Below are 26,907 nucleotides of genomic sequence, written 5' to 3' on the forward strand. Positions count from 1 at the left end.
TACTGAATCAGAATTTCTTGGGTTAGAACATGGGGTCTCTATGACTGCCTACTGTTCAAGGTTCTAGGTACAGTAGAACAAGACATACAGAAATCCTTACTGTAATGGAATTAACATTCTACTGGGGAGACACAATTAATAAGACAAGTAAGTACATATGCAGTGCGTTACATACCAGTAGAGATGCTAAGAAGAAAGAAAAAGTAGGAAGGGAGTGGGAAGTGTCCAGTATAATGTTGGGGAGACTGCATTTTAGATGGTGGCCAGTGAAAGCTTCACTGCACAGTGATGTTTGAGTCAAGACTTGAAGGAAGTAATGGAGAGAACCAGGTGGGTATCTGGGGGAACAGGATTGTAGGCTGAAGGAACAACTGCAGAAGGCAGATGCATGCTTCGTGTGTTTAAGACGCTGCAAGGGGGGCTGCCTGGGTGGCTCAGTGGGTTAAAGCTCTGCCTTCGGCTCAGGTCATGATCCCAGGGTCCTGGGATTCAGCCCCGAATTGGGTTCTCTGCTCAGCAGGGAGTCTGCTTCCCCCTCTCTCTCTCTGCCTGCCTCTCTGCCTACTTGTGATCCGTCTGTCAAATAAATAAAAATAAAAAATCTAAAAAAAAAAAAAGACACTGCAAAGGGGCAGTGTCTGTGGAATGGAACGAAAAGGAGGAGAAGGGTAGAGGATGAGATGAGAGAGATAAAGGGGAATGGCTGGTGACTTAGCATTTGGGCTTTATTGTGTGTTGGAGAAGAGATTTGGATTCTAGACCCAGTTGTGGCATTATCTCTGGATCTGTTGCTTCACCACTAAAAAGTGAACAAAAGACCAAGATGATCTCTTAAGTTTCTTTCTGCCCTAAAATAGTCTTTAATTTGAAATCTATTATTTCTCTTCTGTTTCTACTTTCCCCCCCAGCTCTTCGCAAGTAATTAGTTAATTATTTGGGATAGTTTTATATTTTTCATGAATCTATCTCTGTTTGTGCTTCTTATAGCCAAAGTTTGAGCTCTTTATAGCTCTTTTTTACCTTTATGTTACCCTTGTTCCTCTTTCGTTATCAAACTTGAGGATTTAGACAGTCCTTTAGTAAATAGTAGGAAATTGTTTTCTTGTCACCTTGTTTAACCATTAGTTTAGCCATTAGTTCTTGTCCCCATCAGATTCTTGTTTAATCTTAGCTAATATAATTAAGAAACATATTTTTCTCTACCAAGAGGTTGAAATTCCAGTGAATGGCAGCTTCACTTAAAATGAGGCAGAAAGGGAAGAAGAGCCTTGACCGAACTCTAAATCCCAAATGCTAGTCCAAGATTAAGTGAAATGTAATGTGCAGGGAATCATGGGATTCTTAACTAGATTTGTCTTCTTCTTCTTCATCTTCTTCTTTTTTTAAAAAATTTTATTTATTTATTTGACAGAGATCACAAGTAGGCAGACAGGCAGGCAGAGAGAGAGAGAGAGAGAAAGAGGAGGAAGCAGGCTTCCTGCAGTGCAGAGAGGCTGATGCGGGACTTGATCCCAGGACCCGAGAATCATGACTTGAGCCAAGGCAGAGGCTTAACCCACTGAGCCACCGAGGCACCCTTAACTAGATACTTCTATGGAAAGGAAAACCTTTTGGTAGGTCTTAGTCTTAAATGGATGTTTGCTTAGAAATAATTGGGTGAGATCCTTCTAAAATCATTTTTGTTTGTTTGTTTTTTGGTGGGATCTATTAACAGATGACATGGATAAAAGGAACATGTCATTAAGTTTTATGATCTTTAATATAAATTCTGTTGAAAGAACAAAGCAGTATTAAAACTGTTGTTGGTGCCTTTGAAACCCAACACAAGAAAATAGGACTTGTAGGCTCTCAAATTACAGCTTTCATGCAGTAGTAATGAAACAGTATAATCACTCTGAGTAAATCTGCCACCTTTTAGCTTTTACAGGGTGATATGAATTGTAAAGAAAGAAATCCCAAAATCTAGATAGTATTTTGGAGTTTGATCTGTCTTGTTTTATGTCATCTGCTAGACTTTGAGAACTTCAGGAGAGTCAGAAGAAGAGTGTAATGTTAGGTACCAACATGTTAAGTTACATTTATGACGACTTTAATGACTGGGCAATCACACTTTAAGATAGTAAGTTTATATTTATTTTTGCTAATAATAATTTTATCTGTTGTGTATTTGATGGGACTTCTATAGTGACTATTCTTTTAAGCCTGGCTGAAATTAAATATAAGAGAAGTCCTAATTGGAGCTTTCTTGACTAAATATTTCAGGAGGAATGTGGTAGAAGGGATGCATAAAACTTAGCTAGTTAGACACTCAGCTGCATATATTTATTTACAGCCTTCTATCTTGCTCATTTGTGTTCTTACAGTATAAAACTCTGAAAATTTAACAGACTATTTATACACCTATAATAGGAGTCTATTTAAAAACAATGGAGTAAATTATGAAAAACAAATGAGGTTTTTTGGCACTTTTTGAACATTATTGAGTTCTTGAGTTGCGCCTGGGTGGCTCAGTGGGTTGGGGCCTCTGCCTTCGGCTCGGGTCGTGGTCTCAGGGTCCTGGGATCGAGCCCCGCGTTGGGCTCTCTGCTCCGCAGGGAGCCTGCTTCCTCCTCTCTCTCTGCCTGCCTCTCTGCCTACTTGTGATCTCTCTCACTCTGTCAGATAAACAAATAAAATCTTTAAAAAAAAAATGCGTTTAAGGTATTTTTGTAGCTATGGTAGTTTTACTGGTCCAGGAGCTATGCCAATTCTAAGTACAATATGATTTAATTAGTATAGGCTCAGTGTTTTTGTTTAATGGTCACCAATTTTATTCATGATATTCAAGACATGCTTAGTTCCAGTGAAACAGCATGAAAAGTATGCTCTTTATTGCTTTTAAAAACTACCCAATTAAAGATATGGAAGTAAATCTTTAATGAGATAGCTCCTCTGACACTAAAAGAGATGACCGTGTCCTACCTGCTCTTGGCAAAACCAAAATTAGATTGTTGGGTGATTGAATAACTTGGTCATGAAAACATTTATTTTCTAAATCGCAGTTGGCAAACTGTGATCTGTGGACCATACCCTGACTGTTTTTGTAAATAAAGTTTTATTGGAACATAGCTGTGTTCATTCATGGACATATTGTTTGTGCTTTTGTGCTATAGTGGTAGTGTTGAGTAGTTGTGGATTATATGATTCACAATGCCTAAAATAGTACTGTTTGACCCTTTAGGGAAAAGCGTGCTGGGGCGCCTGGGTGGCTCAGTGGGTTGAAGCCTCTGCCTTCAGCTCAGGTCATGATCCCAGGGTCCTGGGATCGAGCCCCGCATCAGGCTCTTTGCTCAGCAGGGAGCCTGCTTCCTTCTCTCTCTCTCTGCCTGCCTCTCTGCCTACTTGTGATCTCTGCCTGTCAAATAAATAAATAAAATCTTTAAAAAAAAAAAAAAAAAAAAAGAAAAGCGTGCTGACCCCTGCCATATATCTAAGCTTTTTGTAGTCAGACCATGTTAAAGTTCTGATGGAGATTTTTGAAGTTAGTTTTTTTGTGTTTAATTTTTCATTCTGCTTCATTCTAAAACACACACACACACAGTTTTTAGTGTTAGTTTCCAGCTTTCTCATCCATAGGTAAGCATAATACCACCCTACATTATTGCTATGAGTAGTCAAGGAGAAATGTAAAAATGTTTAGGGTACTTGGCATCAAGAAGGAATTCAAGCAATGAGGGGGTATAATTAGGGGAAGTTTAGGTGTTTATTTGGGTAATTTAGGATGGCATGCTTTCTAAAAATTTTCTTCCTTTTTTTTTCCTGAAATTAACAACAAAAACAAAAAATCTGAATTCTAATTTGTCCACAGAACTGGCTATAAAGGCCTGTTTTATCCATGTTCTTAATATAATGTTGCTGATTAACTTCCATCTTTTCCTCCCTCCCTCCTTACCTGTCCTTCTTGTCTTCTTTTCTTCCTGAACTTCATACCTTCCTTTCTGTTTCCTTTTTGATATGTGTAAACCTCGTACTAAATTTAGGTCAGTGAGTAGTAACTACTCCTAGGGAGAGTATGCAGAGAACCTAACACACTGAAGATTCTCTTATCCTTAGCTCTGTTTTCTAGGAAACAAGGAACTCTAAAATCTTGTTAATGGTCTCTCCCCCTCCACCCCTTATTCTTTTTTTTAAAGAGAGTGAATGAGCATGCTTGTGGCTGCCCCTTTTATTCTTATGTGATTATGTATATTAATAGCCATCTAGGTGTGTGTAAAATCTATTTCTACCACAGCAAATTTTTGGGCAGATCTTGAGCTTTGTCTTGAACCTGATGCCAAGGTTCATGTTTAGATAGGCATGGTTTTCGTATTTTCAGGACAAATAGATGATAGATTCTCCTTAACATTTTGAAGGAAACTTAAAGACTGAGTGATGAAAAAAATGACCCTAGCAGGATCACTTAGTTATTTCCTTGTTTCATGAAAACAAACTTAGAAGCCAAGTTATTTTACTTGACTTTATTTTTAGGAAATCAGTTTGAAACCTGGGACCTAACCTTTTCAAGTTATTACAAAACCAACATTAATATAAATAACAAAGCAAAAAACAATCTTAGAATAGTTTTTGTTTTTATTGACATTTATTATTTTGTGATCTTGGTGTAGGCAGCCTGGGTCCAAGGATCCAGAGTGGGGGTTCTCCATAGGACCAGCCAAGAGAGTTCTTGACTTTTTGTAGGGTAGAAATCAGACATGAGCTGGAGAAAGTGGAAGAGTTTATTGAATAGCATAAACGACAGAGAAACAGATGGTCTGTCTGGACAATTTGGAAAGGAAAACACAATGAGTCTCATTGTTGCTTGGGGCTACCGTTTTTATATTGGAAAGGGGTCTAGGGCATGTGTTCCTTTGGGAATCCAGGGTAGGGTCTGATCAAAGGTGAGTGTCAAGTGAACGATAGGCATTGTTTCATAAATTACTGAGGGTAGCAGTATTGGTGCCAGTGTCAGCGGAGGTTTGTTCAAGCTAATGTCCTGGAACACATTTGGGATTCAGCTCTTCTTAGGTGTTAATCAGGTATTTGGGGCGTAGGACAAAGCTCAGAGAATGATTAACTTTTTTGCTTCCCTCTTAAAGTGGGAATGGAGCTTCTTTGGCTTATTCAGAGGCAAATATGGATCATGAGTAAATGAGTCCTACCAGAAAAATGGAGTCTTTCTAGAATGGAGTCTCTTCAGCTTCTTTACCTTAATAGTTCTAGCATTAGCAGACCCTTGGATAATAGTATCAACAGTTACCCACATTTCGTAAGGCTTTAGTCTCCCTCATTTGAAAATCTCTTTTAAAAAAAATATTTATTTATTTGAGAGAGAGAGAGAGACAGAGAGAAGGAGTGGGATAAGGGGGAGGGAGAAAGCAGACTCCCACTGAGCAGGGAGCCTGACGTGGGGCTGGATTCCTGGACCTGAGCCCAAGACAGACACTTAACCGACTGAGCCACCCAGGCACCCCTGAAAATCTTTTTATCCTTAATAAATTTAATTCTGTTTTAGTTTAGTTTAACTAAATTAGTTTGTGGTTTAAAAAAGAGTTCAGAACTGGTCAGAATTTCTCATTGGGAGTTCTAGCACTTTTTAAAGCTAAACTTAAATGCATTAAACCTAAATTTTATATGCTACCTTTCTATTAAAGTTAAAGTGTTCTTCCTTTTTTCTCACCTATTTTACAGTAAGCTGAGATTTTGGTAGAGGCAGATTTTAATCCCTAGTCCTCTAGGCTCTGTGAGTCATACAGGGACATTAAATGATTTTCTGAGAACTGCAGATTTAGTGTAAAGTTAGGGACATAAATGTTGAATGTACCTTATTTTATGTATTAATAGGAACCAGAGAGCAAGGTTTAAAAAGTAATTTTGTGTCTGGAAATAGTAGATAACATGGAAGATGGGGGATTATTTAATTAAAAAAAGTTTTTTTGAGGGGTTAAGAATTTTATCTTGCCAGAATACAGAGAGAGAGGGAGGAGCTTCCAAGTCCTGGTGAAACGTAACTCAAAGACATATAGTCAGTATTAGGATTCTGTTTGCTCATGTATGGAAAAACCAGTAACAGATTGATTTACTCCATCAAAGGAGAAATGGCGGGGGGGGAGAAGAAAAAAAATCATATTTGGGAATAGTGAATTTTGTTTCCCTTTACTTGGCTATGTCGCTGATGAACTGGCAACTAGTAAAGAGGACAGTCAGGTTATTCTGCCCTTGGTAGGTAGATGGGTCGTCAATGAAAAACAGTTTTAATTGTTTATGAATTCTCTGGAGGACGTTGGGTGTTTAACTGTGACTTCCATGTAAGAGGTTGTCTCTGTATTATGTCTGCCACTGTCCTCATTAGCATTTCCATGTGGGGTCTGTGTCAGAATTTCTCACTTGCTTTATTAAGTCTTAGTCTCATTATTTATTTATTTTTTTTTTCATTTTGTATTCTTAGGTGTGTTAGATGGGCTTTCCGAAGGTTGATGCTCCATCTTCCTGTGGTTTTGTTTGCCATTGCATGTCATTATTTTAACATTGTCTTTGTGTAAATTGTTAGTTTTCAGATCAAAAAAGTCTTAGTCTATTTGAGACTCTATGGGAGATCTGAAGCACAATGTGTAAAGTGTTTGCAGGGAGTTTCTCTCCTCAGTTATCTAGAAGAAATTAGTAAACCAACGAGAAGTATTTATCTAAGTAGTTAATGATCTTTTACCTTACTTTTGCTTTGAGAAAGTTTAGGTTAGGATTTTGGAATATTTTGTGAATTTTCTTTTTTATAGTTAGATTTACTATTGCTGTGTGTGTTATCTTTGACAAAGAGTGGAAATAATCTTACAATAATTTCTGTTTCCTTATAGTCAAAGGCTGTTGGTTTGCTAGATGTGGATGTGTATGGCCCTTCAATTCCAAAGATGATGAATCTGAAAGGAAGTCCAGAATTATCACAGAGTAAGTAAAGACAAGCTACATGATATAATTAGACATAATAGTTATGCCTTTTTTCAAATTAACTCCTGAGTGTCAGGCATTTTGCCATGTACCCTGTGTACCTTCAGCACAGTGTAGTATGGTAATTCTGAAATCAGAAATGGAGCCACACTTTCTGGGTTTGAATCCTAGCTCTGTTATTGACTGACTGTGTGGCTTTGGCTGAATTGTTTAACCTCTTTGTACCTCGCCTCTGCCCCTTATATAAAATAAGCTTAGCAATTGCTGCGAGAAATCATTCAATTAGAAATTGCGGGAGGCCTGGGTGGCTCAGTCAATTAAGCTGCTGCCTTTGGCTCAGGTCATTACTCCAGGTACTGGGATCGAGTCCTGCATCGGGCTCCTTGCTCGACAGGGAGCCTCCTCCTCTCTCTGCCTCTGCCTGCCACTCTGCCTGCTTGTGTGCTCTCTCTCTCTGACAAATAAATACATAAATAAATAAATAAAATCTTAAAAAAAAAAGAAATTGCTATTAAGTGTAATGCATTTGACCTTGTGCCTGGCACATAGTCAGTGATCATTATCTCTTTACACTAAATGTTTGGATGTTTGGAGTATTTGAATAGAAAGTATATATTTGTGTTAGCAGACATAAAGTTTATTTTTTCTAATCAAATTTTTCTCATGTTTGTCTTAAGGTATTTAAAAAACAAACAAACACCCAAAACCTTAGTTTCTTTTTCCAGCCTTCACTGCTATCAATAGGACAGTAATTTTTTAAAAAAAAATTTATTTACTTATTTGACAGACAGAGATCACAAGTAGGCAGAGAGGCAGGCAGAGAGCGGGGGGGTGAGGGGAAGCAGGCTCCCTGCTGAGCAGAGAGCCCGATGTGGGGCTCAATTCCAGGACCCTGGGATCATGACCTGAGCCGAAGGCAGAGGCTTTAACCCCCTGAGCCACCCAGGTACCCCAGGACAGTAATTTTTTGAGTAAATCTTTTAATATTTACTCTGCTTGTTATTACACTCTCTTGGAAAGCTAAAAAATATAAAGCATTAAGAACAAGGAGAGGGGCTCCTGGGTGGCTCAGGGGGTTAAAGCCTCTACCTTCAGCTCAGGTCGTGATCCCGGGGTCCTGGGATCGAGCCCCGCATCGGGCTTTCTGCTTAGTGGGGAGCCTGCTTCCTCCTTTCTCTCTCTCTCTGCCTCTCTGACTACTTGTAATCTCTGTCTATCAAATAAGTAAATTAAAAAAAAAATAAAAAGAAAAACAAAACAAGGAGATGCTGTGATCATTGAACGAAGTATTGGATAGGGGTTCCTGGCTGCATTGGGCTGTGGAGACTACTTAAAAAAAAAAAAAGTATTGGGAAAACGTAATTTCTTGAAAAATAGTTTTAAGTGAATGAAATTAACTTATTCAAATTTGTTTCAAATTATAGGGGTGCCTGGGTGGCTTAGTTGGTTAAGCAGCTGACTTGATTTAGGCTGAGGTCATGATCTCAGAGTCCTGGGATCGAGCCCTGTGCATTGGCTCTGTGCTCAGTGGAGAGTCAACCTGAAGATTCTCTCTTTCTCTCCCCCTCTTCTGCTTCCCCTGTCTGTGCTCATGTGTGCTCGCTCTCTCTCAAACAAATAAATCTTTAAAGAAAATGACATTTCAAATTATAACTAGAATATATAATTGAAGAATTTCTTCTCATTTCTTATTGGGCTTTTTCTTTTCCATAAATCTAGAACAAAATGACTATTTACTATAGGGTTTTTGTTGGATTATCTGTGTAAATAATAGAAGTATTTTGTTGTTGTCATTAAATGTTAATTAGGCACTGTCTGCTATTTAATGTGCTTTTGTTTGTGTTTTCGTTGTTGGAGTCAATTATAATGTTAAGCTCTGAATAATTGTAGGAAATTTGAAGATGTAGTGATGATAAAATTGACCCTAACAGTCGTATATCATAAGCACCCACTTAGTTTTCTTGTTTGATGAAAATATAAACTTAAAAAGCTCAAGTTATTCTAGCTTCTTTTTTCTTTGTCCTTTCGGTGGAATGCATACTTAGTTTGCAAATATGTGACATATGCCAAGATGTCAAACTTTCACAAAGAAGGAGTAATGAATTTGCGTACTTTAAATGATGGACTTATTATGTCTGTCTCTTGATTAAAGTAATGTGAAAACTGGTGCAGCAGCACGTGAGTGATGGCAAAACGGAGGCCTTGGTGTCAGTTTTTTCTTAGGTAGTCTGTTCAGTCTATGGCAACATAAATACTTGAAGTGAACTTTAATTCCTTTCTTCTTGTTTTACTGAGGCTGTAATCTTAAATTTGATGTTTGCAAATTGGCTGCCATTAAATAGGCTTTCTGGTAAAGATGAGATACTGGAAATCTTGGAAAGCCTTAAAAGAATACTTCTTTTGTGTTGACAAGCTGATCTTAAGTCACTAAACTGAAATAAACTGAATGGCTAAGACATTCACTTAAAAGAATGTGGATTCTTAAAGGCCCAACTTATAAATTATTTTTTGAATCTTAGATAAACCTGTCACCATTATACTAATTGGCATCATTTTGACATTTCTGTATTTTAACATTTTAATTTATCCTGTTGTACTCTCTATTGCAGAAAAAATTACCTAATTAACAATAAAGAAAAACTGTGAAAGATTTGTTATCAGCAGGCCCTAAATCTTTGTAGACTCTGAGAAACAAACTGAGGGTTTTGGAGGGGAGAGGGGTGGAGGTGGTGGGTACTAAGGAGGGCACGTATTGCATGGAGCACTGGGTGTGGTGCATTAAACAATGAATTTTGCAACACTGAAAAAATAAAAAAAAAATCTTTGTGTTTATGATTAGCACCTCCCTCAAGATAAATGGGTGTTCTATGTCTCTTTCACTTTTTGAGTTATATCAGGGAGCTATCCTTAAGATGTGTAGACTAGTGGTATGGTACATTTGTAATATGCCATATCTTTTAGGGCTGTTTGTACTTCACATTTCTCTTTTCTGTCTAATTCCAGGTTAAAAAAATTTTTTTTTTTCTTATTTCCTAATCTCTGATCATTCCCAGTGTTTTTCAGAATTTTTGGCACATTTTCAGTATCTTCTCTCAGATGAGAAAAATTAAAAGAACTTGCTATTGTTAGGTAGTGGGAGGATTAACTTGCAATTCTATTTTTAATACTCTATTTTTATTTATGTGCCTTGCAAATTTTTGCTTTTTAAAATAGACTTCATTATTGCTGATTCATAGTTCCTTTAATAATTTACGGGGTACTTTAGAAATCTTTTAGGAGTACTTAAAATGTATTTTTTTTTCCTTTTCCTTTTTTTACATGAGAACAGAGCTTTATTTTTATTTTTGATTAAGATATAATTCACATACCATAAATGTCACCATTTCTCTTTTCTTTTCTTTTTTCTTCTCTTTCTTTTTCTTTCTTCCTTTCTTCCTCCCTTCCTTCCTTCCTTTCTTTCTTTCCTTCCTTTTCCTTCTTTCTTGTTAACAGAAAGTAAAGCATTTAGGAAAGTAGTTAGATAAAAGCAGGGTGTAAAATGAGTTTGGAAGGTGAAAGACCGGGGCACCTGTGTGGCTCAATCGGTTGAGCATCCGTCTTCGGCTCAGGCCGTGATCCCAGGGCCCTGGAATTGAGCTACCTTTGAGCTCCCTGCTCAGAGGGAAGTCTGTCTCTCCTTCTCCCTTGTGTTCTCTCTCACTATCTTTCTCTCAAATAAATAAATAAAATCTTTAAAAAAGCCAAAATAAAATAAGATAAAATATTGAAGGTGGAATATATCAGGAATATTCACATGTGAATTGAAGACTATATAGGAAAAGGCAAAAAGCCATAAAAAAGAACAATATACTAAGAGGCAAGACAAATTTTGATAGTCTAGATTCGGTTAGGCTAACTTAGAAGAGATTAGACATGTTACAAAAAAAAAAAAAGAAGAAGTAATCTTTTTCACTTTCCTCCTGGATCTCTACTCTAGATTTTGTGTATGTGGTGTGCATACAGGGTAATGGATTGAAATGAGATTTTTGTTGTCAAAATTGGATAGTTTTTGTATCCTCATGTTCATAGTAGCATTATTCACTGTTATGATTATGAATTCACTATTCATTATTCCATTATGTGGAAGCTATCCAGTACCTATTGGGAGATGATTAGATAAGCAGAATGTGGTATACACACAGAATACAATGTTATTGGGTCTTAAAAAGGAGCCTTCCTTTTTAAAGGAGCTTGATTGGTGAACACATGATTTGGGGAGAGTGGTATGCTTGCAGAGATATTTCCGTTTACTTAGCAAATATTAAAGGGTGTATTGTATAGTTAGTAAGCATGAGAAATATTTGATTTGTTGACTGTCATCTCAAATAAGGTTTGATATCCATTCTCTTGGAGCTTATAGTAGATACACTAGCCAGTGATCATAAGCATAATAAGCATAAGTAAATGCTATAAATTAAGTGTGGGCATGCTTCTTTGTGAACTGAGATGAGGTCTCTAAAACAGGGAATTTAGAGAGGTCTTCTTGGAGGACTGATTTTTGAGCTAAATTTTTAAAAATGGATAAGCCAGGAGTTTGTTGTAAGAGGGGGTTGGGGATTGAAAGGGAGGAGGAGATTCCAGGCAGAAGGAATATCATGTGTCAAAAGCCCGCAGAATGCAAACTACTTGGTATGGCAGAAGTGAAAAATCTCTGTGGATATTCTTCCATGGAATCGCTGTGGAGATTCTCTGTGGAGTTGTAGGAGTAAGATTGGGCCCAGAAAGATAGGTGATGGTCTTATCATAAATGCCTTCTTGTGCTTGTTTGAGGAACTGAATTGTAACTCACAGGCAATGAGAAACTGTCGTGATTTTAGGGAGGGGAGTGACACTATCAGTTCTGTATCTTAGGAAGATCATTTTGGCAGCGTTGTGGAGGAAAGATAATAGGACCATTGGATGGGGGTGGGTAGGGCCAGTTAGGATACTGTTAAAGTGATCCAGGTGAGATGTGATAAGGCTTGATTTAAGTCTGTGAACTGGAGGGGAAGGGACCTAATTGAAAGGTATTCAAGAGATTGAAAGAATAGGGTTTGGTAATTCATTGAATATTACTGGGAAAAAGGTCTCTAGGATGGCTCCTGGGTTTCTGGGTTGAGTGATTGTTTAGATAGTTGTATCATTCATCAGCAGAGAGCAGAGAGGAAAAAGGCATAAATTTAAGGAAAACAGTAATGAGTTAAGGTTTATTGAATTTGATGTCCAAAGAGAGTCAACAGGTGTTGGAATATATTGTGTTCAGGAGAGAGGTTTGGGTTAACAATACAGATTTGGGAGTTAGCAGTGTGTGCATATGTGTATGATATTTGAAGTTGTTAGTTTAGATGACTGATTTTCAGCCTGGAGTGATTTTTCCCTCAGGAGACATTTGGCAATGAAAAGAGAATTTTGATTGTCACAAATGAGGGATCTAGTGGGTAGAGGTGAGGGATGCTGCTAAAACACTCTGCAGTGCACAAAACATCCCCTTACAACAAATTCTTACCTGGTCCAAAATGGGAGTTATGTGGTTGAGAAGTTCTGACTTAGATACGATAGCCTGAAAGAGTTATAAATGGAGTCAGGTATAGGACCGAGGGTAGAATTTGGGGAGGTTAACCTAAAGGGATCAGAAAAAGACTGAGAAGGACTGACCAGAGAAGTAGAAAGAAGACAAAGAAAATGCTGCCCCTTAGAAGCCAAGAGGAAGTTTTAGGAGGAAGTGGTAAGTAAACATTTTCAGAGTGGCTAAATAAGGTAATAATTTAAAATTATATTTTAAATTTAACAATGTCTTCTAACTACTGTTTTGAAGACAGTACAACTTGTGTTTTGCTTCTTGAGGAAATTTATTTTATATAGTATGTATGATCATTGGGAAATCAATCATTTGGGAAGCAATTATTGAACATGTCTGTAATGATACTGTGCTAAGTTCTAGGGAATAAAGATGAGTAAGGTGTAAGCTCTGTTCTTGAGGAGCTTATAGTCTTGGGGGGACATGGAAAATATTAGCACCCTACGTACTATGGGAAGGTAGGAACAGAGGATCGTGGAAAAAGAGAGGAACTTCTTCTTCTTCCTTTTTAAAGATTTTATTTATTTATTTCACAGAGAGGGAGACAGTGAGAGCAGGAACACAAGCAGGGGGAATAGGAGAGGGAGAAGCAGGCTTCCCACTGAGCAGGGAGTCTGATGCAGCGATTGATCCCAGGACTCTGGGATCATGACCTGAGCAGAAGGCAGATGCTTAATCACTGAGGCACCCAGGCACCCATTTAAAAAAAAATACATATTTTATTAACATGAAGTGTATTATTGGGGTACAGGTCTGTGACTCATCAGCCTTGTATAATTCACAGCACTCACATAGCACATACCCTCCCCAATGTCCATAACCCAGCCATCCTATCCCTCCCCCACCTCCCTCCAGCAACCCTCAGGTTGTTTCCTGAGATTAAGAGGCTCTTATGGTTTGTCTCCCTCCCGGGTCCCATCTTGTTTCACTTCTTCCCTCCCTACCCCCGAGGAACCCCCGCCCTGCCTCTCAAATTCCTCTTATCAGAGAGATCGTATGATCATTGTCTTTCTCTAATTGACTTATTTCGCTTAGCATCTTTCTGTGATGTGGTCCAGCCAGATCTGGACCCTGATAAGACTTTGAACCATAAGGCACAAAAAAGAGCAAGAGACTTGGTCATATTAGAGAGAGAGAGAGAGAGAGAGAGAGAGAGAGATTATATTTATCTTTTAAATTTTGTTTTAAATTTTGATATTGAACAAAAAACAAACATTTAAACTATGGGTGATATTCCATCTGTCATAAACAAAATATGTATGTGGGATATATTTATAAATCACAATTTAATCTCCCATCCTTCTGCTGCTTCCACCCCAAAATAGTCCTTTGTCTTCAGGGACTGAGGCTTGCCTTGTCTGCTCTATAACCTTCCTCCCCCTCTCTGCTGACTTTTGTTTCTTTGTAATCTCAGATGGAGACTGGAAATGGTAGTAGTAACTGGGGGCTTTATCAGAATCTGAACAGTATCATGTGTCTGTCAGTTTGTCTTTCAAGTAAAAATGGTATTCTGTAAAAAAATACATCTCATTTAGCTTACAACTTAAACAGTTACACAAGTGTTTTCCCCCCTGAGACAGCCATTGGAACAGCCATTGTAATGCCGTGCATGGCAGAGGTGCTTTATGTGTACTTCTCATTTGTCACACAGATTGTTAAAAAGACATGCACTCAAGGGTCAGGATTTCATAAATTAAATACTTACCACTACTTCATTGAGGACATTCTAGAGTGAAATTGGCTTTTATTTTTACTGTTGTGCATGGTGGTGAGTATGATGACTGTTAAATACAGTTGGGTTCTGCCACTGCCTTGGTTTCTACTGAGGTGCTGGCAGTCTTACCTACTATTGTTTTTGAACCATCAGTGCAAAAGTCTACTCAGTTAAAATCCAGTAATATCTTAATATTTTATGAAAATAGTTTTACCCTCTTGGATCATCTGAAATGTTCTTGAGGATCTCCAGAGGACCAGTGACCATACTTGGAGAACTGTTGGCTTAATGGAAGGTTCTTCAACCAGAACTCGGAAGTCTTACTTTCTTGTTTAGTAATTCTTATTACGGATTTCACAAAATTATTTGCCTCATTTTTTTCCTTTTAAAAAAAAAAGATGTAGAAGTGAGTGCTTTAAAGTTTATGTTTGAAGTCTGTAAATAATATTTTAGATGTGGCACTTTGTAAACAATCCTGTAGAGACTTGAACTAGTTCTTTTCTCTCCATTTATTTTGTTTACTGTACTGGCATTAAGGTGCCTGGGGCGATAACTTGTTTTTAAAAAACTTCTAAATAATTAAAAAAAATGTAATACTTGAATATGATTTTCATCAACAAAAACACTGCATTCATTTTGGAATCTAGACTGTAAGATACAAAGTTGTCCTCAAGCTGCTTGTAACCTGATTAATAAAACACTCAGAAATAGCAATATGATGTATTCTATGCTATCACATAATTGATTTAAAGTATATATAGGAGACCCATGAGGGTAAGATTGAGGGCTGGAGAAGTGGAGAATAGCTCGTGAAGATACTAGACTTGAATTGTACATTAGTGAAAATGGGGAAATAATATGTGCCAAGGTACAGAGAGAACACATCATATTTCTCAATTACCGTTTTTCCTTCTCCAATTCTGTTCATCCCTTTTCCCGTTTATATTCCCTTTCCCCTTTCTTTTGTTTGGGACGTACTTTTTCTTTTACTCCTTTTCTTTGGACTGATCTGAGGACTATCATTTGTGCTTCTTTTAAGCCAATGCGCTGTGTTGGAAAGATCTTGGACTTTCGTTCAGGCTGACCCACCCCCCAATTCCCATGGCAGTACTCAGTGCTGTGTATTCCTGGGCAAGTTCCACAACTTTGAAAACAGTATGAAAAAATAAGTGAGTTGATAAATTTAAGGGTTCTTAATATATGTTAACTGCTTTTCCCTATCTTTACAAATGGTCAGTGGTAACAGAAAGTGCATTAATTGGTTAATAGCATGATTTGATGAAATTTATCTGTTACAGAGCAAAAGATTTATTACAAGGTGGACAGTAAGCTACAGTAGGGCTTTAGAGTCTAAGAGACTTGCAGTCAGATCCTGGCTATAACTTATGTTATTACTTTTGTGTACTCTGGGCAAGTTGTTTTAAACTCTTCTAGCCTTAGTTTATTTATATAATGAATGGGAATGGTTTTGGGAAGATAGTTGGCAAGGTCTCCCCAAGTATTTCCTTCTTTAATTGAATATGATTTTGTTTAGCCTCAACTGTCATAAATATCTTGACACACTCTGCCCACTTCAAGAGGTTTGTCCATGTACAAAAGCTCGTCTTGTCCCTTACTGAAAAGTTTGCCAGTTTCTGTTTTATGCAGTTAAGTTACTTGTAATCTATTTGATTCCTTTAAACTTTGCCTGGCTGGGTCCAGAGCAGTCTTTAGTCTATGGCTAATATACTCCAGTACTATAGCAGTACCTTTCTAAGCACTTTACCATGTATTGTGAGATCTCTCCTCTTTGGCTGGTGGAAATGTAAGTATTCCAGCTGTGTGCCATTTTGGGGAATTGTACAGTGTACAGCTCTCCACTGATCTTTCGTCAGTCCTGTGGAATTTTCTTTCACTCCTGTGCAGATGAATACTCAGCCAGAGACTCCATAGGTACCCTCTGTGGTTCTCTTGAATTCTTTGTGTTGCCCCTTACTCTCTGATACTCTACCTTATAAATTCTAGCTGCCTTTGCCTCGCCTAACTTTGATTCCGTTGTCTCAGCTCAGCAAGCTTACTGGGGTTCATTTGAATTTCCCCTCCCTGGGCTACAGCCTGGAAACTGCTTCTAGGTCAGTATACTGTAGCAGTCATAGGACTCATTTTCTTGTTTCTCTTCTTTCAGGGATCATGGTCCTCCTGACTATTGTGGCATGTCTAAAAACACACTTTTACATGTTTTGTTCAGTTTTTTAAAGTATGTGTGTATTGGGGGTAGTGTTGGTGATGATTAGGGGGTCAGTTCTGTTCCTGCTACTCTTATCACCAGAAGCAAAGTTATATTCATAGTTTCTACTTTTCTACTTTTTCTTTTCCTTATATACTCTCTAGGGCACTAAGAATATGTGTTCATAGCAGTTTAGTGCCATAGCCACCTGTATTAATTAGGTTCTTCAGAAAACCAGAATCAAGAGATACAGATAGATATAAAGCATTGGCTTACATGGTTAAGGAGACTGAGAAGTCCCAAGACCTACATTTAGCAAGCGGAGACTCAAGAGAGCTGTTTTGTGTAGTTCTAGTATGTGTCCAAAGGCCTAAGAACCAGGAGAACCAATGGTGTAAATTGCAGTCTGACTCTGAAGGCAGCTGACTGGCAGAGAGAACAAATTCTGCCTTATTCTGCCTTTTTGTTCTATTCCGGTCTTCAGTGGATTGGATGAAGCCTACCCAGGGAGGATAATCTATTTCACTCTATTTGTTGTTTCACATGTTAATCTTATTCAGAAAGACTCTCACAGGTACACCCCAAATAATGTTAAATCATTTATCTGGATACCCCATGGTCACATTGCCAAAATTAGCCACCGCTCTACTGGGTGTCCCAGCTTTGCTCTTCGTCTAATCTGTATAATCATGAATCTTGATAATGTGAAATACATTTCTAGTGGTCCCATTTCTTTCCATTATAGAGATTATCCCTTCATTTTAGAATAACTTTGGTCTCATTTTGAGGATCTTTTTCTTGGGGCCACTTTCCAACAAAAAGACATGATTATTTGAGATGGACTATTTATATTAGATAGAATAACTGTTGATTAACAGTGAAGCAATTATTGCTTCCAGCCTGAAGAGGTTAAGAGAGGAAGCATATCCAAGTCTGGAAGGAGAGAGTCCTATAGAGATGACTGCCTTGGGAGAAGCAGTGATTGACACTCAGTGGAGGGACCCAGCCAGCCCAAGACCACCCCAGTGAGAGAAAAGCAAGGAAATGAAATACCCTGACCTCCCTCTCCTTCCTCTTTCTGCTCTGCTTTTGATGCAGTCTATACAGGAGTCTCCCCAGGTCACCCTGAGGACAGGGTGAACTGGAAGGGTGAGTGACAGATAATCAACAAAGACAGGGTTATAGTAGTTGCCTGGCCCTTTCCTTCAGAAACAGAGGTGTTTCAAGACTCAATCCTAGGATTTGAAATGAGAGAAAAATCCATCTTATAAATTGTCATCTGCTTGCCTTTCTATATGCATATAGGTACTCCTAAGTAGTATTCTGTGTATGCACTGAAGGATTGATGAAAGGAGGGAGGAAGGAATAATGTTATATTTTCTAGATTCCATTAAATTCATGTGCAAATTTGTGTTACAGATAAGGAGGGTAATACAAAAAACAAAGTTTGCCCAGAGTAGTAGGCTAGAATCTAGATACTCTGTAGCCCACAATGTATTTGTGTATAAGAAAATTATCAGATGAAAGGAATTACCAGAGGGAAAGAGAAAAAATTTTGATATATATCGAAGTGGTTTATTCAACTCTGAAACATAATAGTGACAATGATTTATATGTAAGCTGTATTTCTGTGTCAGCTGTATGTTACATGCCTCTTCTACTTTTAGCTTTTTTTTTTTTTTTTTAAGATTTTGTTTATTTATTTGACAGAGAGAGATCACAAGTAGGCAGAGAGGCAGGCAGAGAGAGGGGAAGGAAGCAGGCTCCCTGCTGAGCAGAGACTACTTTTAACTTATTAATAGACATAGATAGGTAATTAATTCAGTCTTTCTGTAAGTCATTAAGAAGAACCTTGGTGGAAATGAGGCATTCCTTGTTATAAACAGAGACTGAGAACATTTAATTATCAACAAATTAGGAACATGAGTTAAAATGGCTGCTGCTCTGTACCTTTAGCTGTATGTGAAACTCTCAGTTTGTGGTATTATAAAATTATGGAATCCACAAAAGTATGATAGGTGGTGATCTGACTCCTGTCTAAACACCTCCAGTGAGGGAGATTTTCCTATTTCATGACAGGTCTATTTAATGGTATTGTTTTGAACAAAAATCTGCCACCTTAAAACTTTGACGTGCTTTCACTAGTTCTGTCCTTATGAGAACCACCTGATCTATTTTCTTTTGATAACTTGTGAGATATTTGTACACCATGATTGCAGCCTCAAGTTTTTTCTCAGGTATGCAGTTTCCGGCTTTCAGCTTTTTCTCCTATTAATACAGTTTTGAGTAGGATGACCATTCTAGTTATTTTTCTGGTCATGGGTCACTTTGTCAATATGCCACTTAAATAAAAGTTGCCCAAGTTTGAATATTATTTCTTGGCATATTCTGAAGTGATGTAGTGAATGCATTTTTAATTACCCAGTACAAAATGGTGAGCAAGGCAATAAAGGAGAAAAGGGATAGAATCAGTTCTTTACACTTCCTTACTTCTTTATAGTATACTTAGTCAACCCCCATAATTATGGAAGTAAATAAGGAAACAACTGGATTTATCAGATTCTTTTAATCTCTTATTTCCCTATTGATTGTCTGTGATTTTTTTGTACCCACCATCGATTTTTTCCCCCAACATCTTAAGTTCCTTTAGCTCTGAGGAATCGACAAACTGCAGTTACTGTGAGATACTTGAATTTACACGTTGAAACTTCATTTAGGCTTACTCACTTTCAAAAACTCTCACAGTTTTGGCAGTTTGGCTCTTGTAATGTTTATGCTCACTATTGACTATCTAGTTTATTGCTAGCCATTGAAAATATGGACTGTTTCTTGGCCTTCCTATGATAGCTGATTACTCTTGGAAAAGATTACCTTCAACCTTTAGAGTAGTTAGTAAGACTGTGTAAGTAGCCAGCCATGAAAGTCAAGTAATAAATAATGGTGGGTGTTTAATGTTATATTTTATAGTCATGATTTATATCATACCTAATGGTTGGTTATCATTTTGTAAGAGCAACAGCAGTAAACTACAAACTAATTTCTTTGTTGTATCTTTCCTGTCAATAAAAAGAATGTAGTATTGTGGCATGAGTCAGATGAGAAAGATAAGAGAAAAAAGCAGAATCCAGTCAGTCAGTAAAGAGGTTAGTTGAGGAGCTTCTGGGTGGCTCAGTTGGTTAAGCCTTCGGCTCAGGTCATGACCTCAGGGTCCTGGGATCGAGCCCCACATCGGGCTCTCTGCTCAGCAGGGAGCCTGCTTCCCCCTCTCTCTCTGCCTGCCTCTCTGCCTACTTGTGATCTCTCTCTCTGTCAAATAAATAAATAAAATCTTAAAAAAAAAAGAGGTTAGTTGAATCTGAGTATAGTGTACAGAATATCACCAGCTTAAAGCAGGTGATTAAATGTTGTGTTAGGAGGTCGCTTAAAGCAATGGAAGGAATGCATGATATATTACGTTGCAAGAAAAGTAATGGTCTTGAAAAGTCCTAGTAATGTAAGAAGAAATTTAGCATGCTAGCCAGGTAGGACTCTCCTAGGAGCCCCTGTGATCCTTTCTCTCTGACTGATAATCACTATCCCTAAACAATATCTTGGTAAACATGATACCTTTAGTTATAAACAGATCTATTATTAATAATTTTATATTAAGTTTAGGAAAAAGTTTTATAATCCTTGTGACAATATGTGTGTATTTGTTTTTAAAGGTGCTTGAAATGTTTTGCTTTTGTGTTGGTTAAGAGACCAAACATCCTAGAGAATCTGACCTGTTAACTTTGTGATTTTAAATTTTGAAGTGTTTAATTGATACTGTATACTAAGTGAATGAGTGAATGAATGGATAGAATTCTCTTAAGTGATTAATGTTTCAATAAACACTAAATAAATGAATAAATAAATAAAATTCATTTTTAAAGAACTGTAATTTATATTTAGTGTTTGTTAGGGTTATGGCTATTATATAAGTTAATGACTTTTAATCCTAAATGATGTAGAATGGAATTTTTAAAAGCACTTACTATTCTAGAAATACTTTAATGGTAGCCCTATAACCAAAATCACGCAACTATCTGATATTGCAGTGTTTCGTTACCTTTCTGTACAGTGTCTAGTTTACTGTGGGGTCACAGACATCAGTGACAATGCTTGCTATTCCTTCTTCCCTCTGATTTCTTATATATATACTCTGATATATGGGCTATTCATATGAGCCACCAAACCTCTAGTGTAACTAAATGAGTAATGTACCAAGGCTTTTATTATATACACAAAATATTTATGGAAGGGAGTTGGCCCCTGAGCTTTGTAAATGTATTATCTTTTATAGTTTTTATTGTAATTTATTTATATTCTACAACTGTGTCTTTTTACTACATCATTTTTATTATGTTAGATCAGTTTTTTTAGTAGTCTTCTTAAAATAGTTTTTCATTTCTATGCTTTGTCTTTTCTTTTCCTCTTAAAACAAATTGAGTCTATGAAATTTTTTTAATCACTTTGTTATAAAGTCCACAGTGAAGCCAGTAGTTTTGTCTTTGATTGTACATCTAGTTATTTTCTCTATTATATTCTGTTTATGTTATTAATTGGAACTTTTATAATGGCAGTCATAATTTTGTCTTCATTTAAAAAAAAAGATTTATTTGTTTATTTGAGGGAGAGCACACTCACAGGCAGGACTGCGGGGAGGAGAGGAAGAGAATCTTGAAGCAGACTCCCTTCTGAGCACGGAGCCTGGCTGGGGCTCAATTCCGTGACCCATGAGATCATGACCTAAGCTGAAAAACAAGAGTGAGCCGCTGAACTGACTGAGCCACGCTCGTGCCCCTTGTCTTTATTTTTCTGTATTTAGCTTTTTTTTTTTTTTTTTTGCTTCACAGCATACGCATTAACAGGTATTTTAGTACAATAAGAAGTTTTGTGTTAAGCCCTTGTCATAAGGCTAAGGTATCTTTTTCTAGTACTAGTATGTCACTCCTGTTTTGCTGACTTTCTGCTAAATGCTCTTTTTTTGTCACTGGCTTGTGGGCATGTATTGTTAGTATGTTGCAAATCCCAGCTCCAGAACCTTTTGTAGTTGCAGTTAACTATTGCTGCTTAAAATGAAATTGAGATTTAAAGAAGCCAGGAGGGCTAATAGAAGAACACCAGTCTTATTTGAGATATAAATTAGATAAGAAGGCTGAAAAGTCACCATATAAACAAAAGGATTGAGGATTACAAAAATTTGGTTAAAAGTTATGTCAGAATAACCAAAACAGTCTACTGTAATGCTAGTAATCCTAAGAATTTGTAATTGACTTAAAAGAGAATTCACATTACTTCTGGAATAACTTGATGTATCAGAGCGCTGTTAAATCATTTCCCAGAACTTGTCTGGGTGTCATAAAGCAATAGAAGGAAAATCTCTATTAGCCTATCTTCCAACTGTATCTTATCTTCTGATCATATATGTATTTGCATGATGATCTTCAGCACCCTGGTTCTTTGGATATATGCACGGAAATAATATGGAACTTAAAATGAAACAGGTCTAGTCTCAAATTCTTACTACTTTTGTTGCTGCTAGCTGTTTAACTTTGAGCAGCTTACTTTAGCTTTCTGATCTTAAACTACTTCATATAAAGTATGACATTTGAAGAGTTTATATGTCATATAAAAACAGCTTGTTCAAGGCCACAGCTAATAAGTGGCTAATTTCTTCCATCCTTTCCTTTCCTTTTCCTCCCTCCCTCCCTTTCTTCCCCCCCTCTTTTCTTTTCTTTCTTCTTTCTTTCTTTCTCCTTCCCTCTCTCCCTTCCTCCCTTTTCTTCCTTCCTTACTTCTTTCATTTTTCAAAGATTTTATTTATTTGACAGAGAGAGATAGTGAGAGCAGTAACACAAGCAGGGGGAGTGGGAGAGGGAGAAGCAAGCTTCCCGCCAAGGAGGGAGCCTGATGTGGGGCTCGATTCCAGGACCCTGGGATCACTACCTGAGCTGAAGGCAGAAGCTTAACGACTCAGCCATCCAGGGACCCCTAATTTCTTATGATAAATAATATTTTACTGCACTACAAATGCATGGATGACCAAATACAGGGTTTGCAGGTTTCCTTCAGTATCTATTTACTTTTGACTATTTAGCTATTTAGAAAATTGTTTTGGTCATTATATAAACATAAGTTTTGAGTACCAGTTACACTAGGTAAGGGGAATATGGTATTTTTGGGGGGGATAGTTTGGAGCCACAAAAAAAATAAACAATCATACAGGATAACATTTGCTAAGTGTTAGATCCTAGAGAAGATAAGAAGAGGAAATGATTTTGGAGAGCTGGTCTGGAGGCTGCCAGGGAAGAAAAGGATTTAAATAAGCAGAAAGGAGGCTGGGGATAGACTTCCACTTTTCTTAACTGTAAAATGGAGATCGCACTTGCCTCATAGGATTGTTGTAAGGTTTCATCGAAAGACAGTATCTGTAAACTACCTTCTGCATGCAGTGCTGCATGACATAAAATGTAACTCTTGGGGTGCCTGGGTGGCTCAGTGGGTTAAAGCCTCTGCTTCGGCTCAGGTCATGGTCCCAGGGTCCTGGGATTGAGCCCCAAATTGGGCTCTCTGCTCAGCGGGGACCCTGCTTCCTCCTCTCTCTGCCTGCCTCTCTGCCTACTTGTGATCTTTGTCTGTCAAATAAATAAATAAAATCTTAAAAAAAAAGTGTAACTCTTATTGTGTTACTCCTCTAGAGTGAATGTAAGTGGTTCATTCTGTCATCTTTTAAATTTTTTTCTTCCCAGATGCCTGACTACTCCCTTTAAGATCTTACATTGTTTCCATTTTAATATCAACTGGTTACCTGGAACATAATGTGGAAAAATTCTGAGTATCTGGTTTCAGCAGGAAAGAATGTGATCAGTTAGCAATTAGTTAGTGATCATTTAATGATGCCAAGGCAGGTATAAAGTGGCCGGAGGCCAGGAATGGTGGTATATGGTTTGTGGAAGTTAGAGCATACATGCATACATGTATTTATCGTCTTTACTGAAAGTTCCGTTTTCACCTGTTTTTTTTTTTTTTCTAGCTTTCCTTTCATTTGTTCCTGTTAAATCTACAATATAAATTAGCAAGGTTTCAGATGTAGGATATCAAGTTTATTCTCTATGCTTCTAGTTAGTATTTGCTGAGCGATTAAGTAAATGAATAAAATTTTAGCCCTATAGTAGACAAGAGTCTAAGATACCATCATTGCTCTAAAATATCGCTTATATAGATAGTCTGACATTTATATTCTCTTTTTTTTTTTTTTGGAGACAGAGAGAGAGAAAGCATGCATGTGCATGCGAGCAGGGACAGGGGACAGAGGGAGAGGGAACCTTAAGCAGGCTCCACACCCCACATGGGGCTTGATCTCACAACCCTGAGATCATAACCTGAGCCAGAATCAAGAGTCAGAGGCTTAACTGACTGAGCCACCCAGGTGCCCCTCCCCATTTATATTCTACTAAGTAGATTCCATTTAAAAATACTTGTATCTTCTACAAAGCTTAAGCTCTCAAAGTGATTTACTTGTTTCAGGTTCTTTTCCTAATGGAAACCACATGAGAAAATGAGTTTTGATTAAGGAAGGGATGCGTTGGAAAAGAAATGGGCAGTTTCTTTCCTTGGGATAGAGGTTGGGTTTTAAAAAGGATACCTGGATGGCTTTCAGTTTTGAGATGGGTGGATGCCTGGGGTGAGATAGTAAGACTCCAAGGTGGTACAAAAAGGGAAAGTATATTGAAGATAAATGCAATTTATTTTATTTTATTTTAGGGGATTTACTAACTTTTTAATTTAAATTCAATTAATAGGGGCACCTGGGTGGCTCAGTGGGTTAAAACCTTTGCTTTCAGCTCAGGTCATGATCCCAGGGTCCTGGGATCAAACCCCACACCGGTTTCTCTGAGTGGCAGGGAGTCTGCTTCCCTTCCTCTCTCTCTCCCTGCCTTTCTGCCTACCTGTGATATCTGTCTGTCAAATGAATAAATAAAATCTTGAAAAAAAAATTAAAAATCAATTCAAGTAATATATAATGTATTATTGGTTTCAGAGATACAGGTCTGTGATTCATCAGTCTTATATAATACTCAGTGCTCATTACATCATGTGCCCTCCTTAATGTCCACCACCCAGTTTCCCCATTCCCTCACCTTTCTCCCCTCCAGCAACCCTCAGTTTGTTTCCTATGATTAAGAGTTTCTTATGGTTTTTCTTCCTCTCTGATTTTGTCTTGTTTTATTTTTTCCTGTCTTTACCTATGATCCTCTTTTTTGTTTCTTAAATTCCACATATCAGTGAGATCATATGATAATTCTTTCTCTGATTGACTTATTTCACTTAGTATAATACCCTCTAGTTCCATCTACATTGTTGCAAATGGGAAGATTTCATTTTTTGGTGGCTGAGTAGTATTCCATTGTGTGTGTGTACACCACATTTTCTTTATCCATAATGAAAAATTTTAAGATTTTACTTATTTATTTATTTATGTGTCAGAGAGAGAGAGCGAGAGAGCGCACAAGCAGGCAGGCAGAGGCACAGAAAGAAGCAGGCTCCCTGCTGAGCAAGGTGCCTGATTTGGGACTTGATCCCAGGACCCTGGGATCATGACCGGAGCTGAAGGCAGCAGCTTAACTGACTGAGCCACCCAGGTGTCCCCATAATGAAAAAATTTTAAAATATTTATTTTAGAAAGAGCAAGTGGGGCGGGGCAGAGGAAGAAGAAGCGAATCCTCAAGCAGAGTCCCCACTGAGCATGGAGCCCAATGCAGGGCTCAATCCCAGAGTCCTAATATCATGACCTGAGCCAAAACCAAGAGCCAGTTGTTTAATTGACTGAGCCACCCAGGTGCCCTGGTAAGTGAAATTTTAATATTAAAAGTGATAGGTATAAAATTGGAAAAACATCGAAGATTTTTCTTTATAGTCTTTCTGCTCCCTTCTCTAAGTTTCTAGATCCCTTTCCTTTCCACTTCTAGATACAGTATTATTATACTGCTTTTAGGTAGTCCAGGTTGGCATTTGCTTTTTGATCCATTCCATTTTCTTACCTTTACTCATCTTTTTTCTAAATCCTTTTCTTCCAGTTAGCAAGTAGGGTATTCTAAACCTTTTCTGGATACTAACTTGGTGGAACTACTTTGTCAAATCCAGCCACTTGAAGTTCTCCTGAAAGAATAGGATGCAACTTCTTTCTTGCATCTGATTTCTCATGAGAAAGGATCTTGGTTTTAGAAAGAAAAGAAGAAGTAGGAAAGTAGATGGTGAGAACCTGAAATTGTAAACTTCGTACTGGGTGTCCTTCCTACTTTCTGAAGGTTTTTGTACCTTTTGGATGTCTTGTCATGAATATGTGGATAAAAGCTTGTTTTTATAAACTATTGCATCTTTGTTATGTTTAAGTATTCTTTAAAATTCATGAAATGAGGGTGCATATTCTCTGTCCACATTTTAAAAAATGGATTTAATATCTGTTATGTGATTTCAACTTACAATTTTTTTCAGAAATATATTCCTGAACCTTGGTGTTCAGCTGTATTTAAAACTCTTATTTTTCGAACCAGGGAACAGAGTAGAAGGTCCAGAGATTTTTTTAGCTTATTGCTAATACCAACTTAAGTGGGAATGTCTACTATTTAGGTGATTCATGAACAGTGGGATCCCTACAAAAAGAAAATCTGATTCTAGATGAGAGTTATCCTTGGAACATTTAACAATTTCAACTTTAATAGAAAGATTTAAAGCAGCCTTTCTTACGCCTATTTCCTTTTTGCCTAGCTCTTCAGTTTGACATGGTCACAATGTCTTTTCTAGCTTGACAATTAATTTATGATATAAGTTTATCTTTTTTTTTTTTAAAGATTTTATTTATTTATTTGACAGAGAGAAATCACAAGAGAGGCAGGCAGAGAGAGAGGAAAGGAAGCAGGCTCTCTGCTGAGAGAGAGCCCGATGTGGGGCTCGATCCCAGGACCCTGAGATCATGACCTGAGCTGAAGGCAGTGGCTCAACCCACTGAGCCACCCAGGTGCCCCTAATTTATGATATAAAAGTGATCCCTAAACCTGTTTGAAATCCACTAGTGACACACAGTCCATTAATTAAATTCACACTTGTTAGCAATGATGGAACTTTGTTGTAATAGAGCGAGGAGGATGTGGTATAGTGTCATTCATTCTGTGAATGGCATTATGGCAGTCGAAATGGTTTGACTTGCAGTAAGAATCTTTTGTGCTTCAGTGTATGAGCTATCACAAAGATAGGAGGAAATAGGAAATAATGATCTGTATCACGAGAACTTCAGCTAATGGTAAAGCTGTTATAGGACAGTGGATTCCAAAGTTTCAATGTAAACCTTCAACCACTGGTACTTTGTTAGTTTTCCTTTTAGGTTTTGTGTAGGAATTGCTGTACACATTT

General features: G+C 37.6%; 1 protein-coding gene across 4 annotated transcripts in view; it reads left to right on the forward strand.

The window, feature by feature from the left end:
- NUBPL (NUBP iron-sulfur cluster assembly factor, mitochondrial) overlaps positions 1 to 26,907 on the forward strand; it is a 222,955-nt gene that overhangs the window by 41,923 nt on the left and 154,125 nt on the right. For all 4 annotated transcript variants that reach the window (XM_046009993.1, XM_046009995.1, XM_046009994.1 and 1 more), the window contains one exon: positions 6,867 to 6,957. In XM_046009993.1, coding sequence (XP_045865949.1) covers positions 6,867 to 6,957 — 91 coding nt within the window. The remainder of the gene's footprint in view (positions 1 to 6,866; positions 6,958 to 26,907) is intronic.

Source organism: Meles meles, chromosome 6 (assembly GCF_922984935.1).
Source record: "Meles meles chromosome 6, mMelMel3.1 paternal haplotype, whole genome shotgun sequence".
Lineage (NCBI taxonomy): Eukaryota > Metazoa > Chordata > Mammalia > Carnivora > Mustelidae > Meles > Meles meles.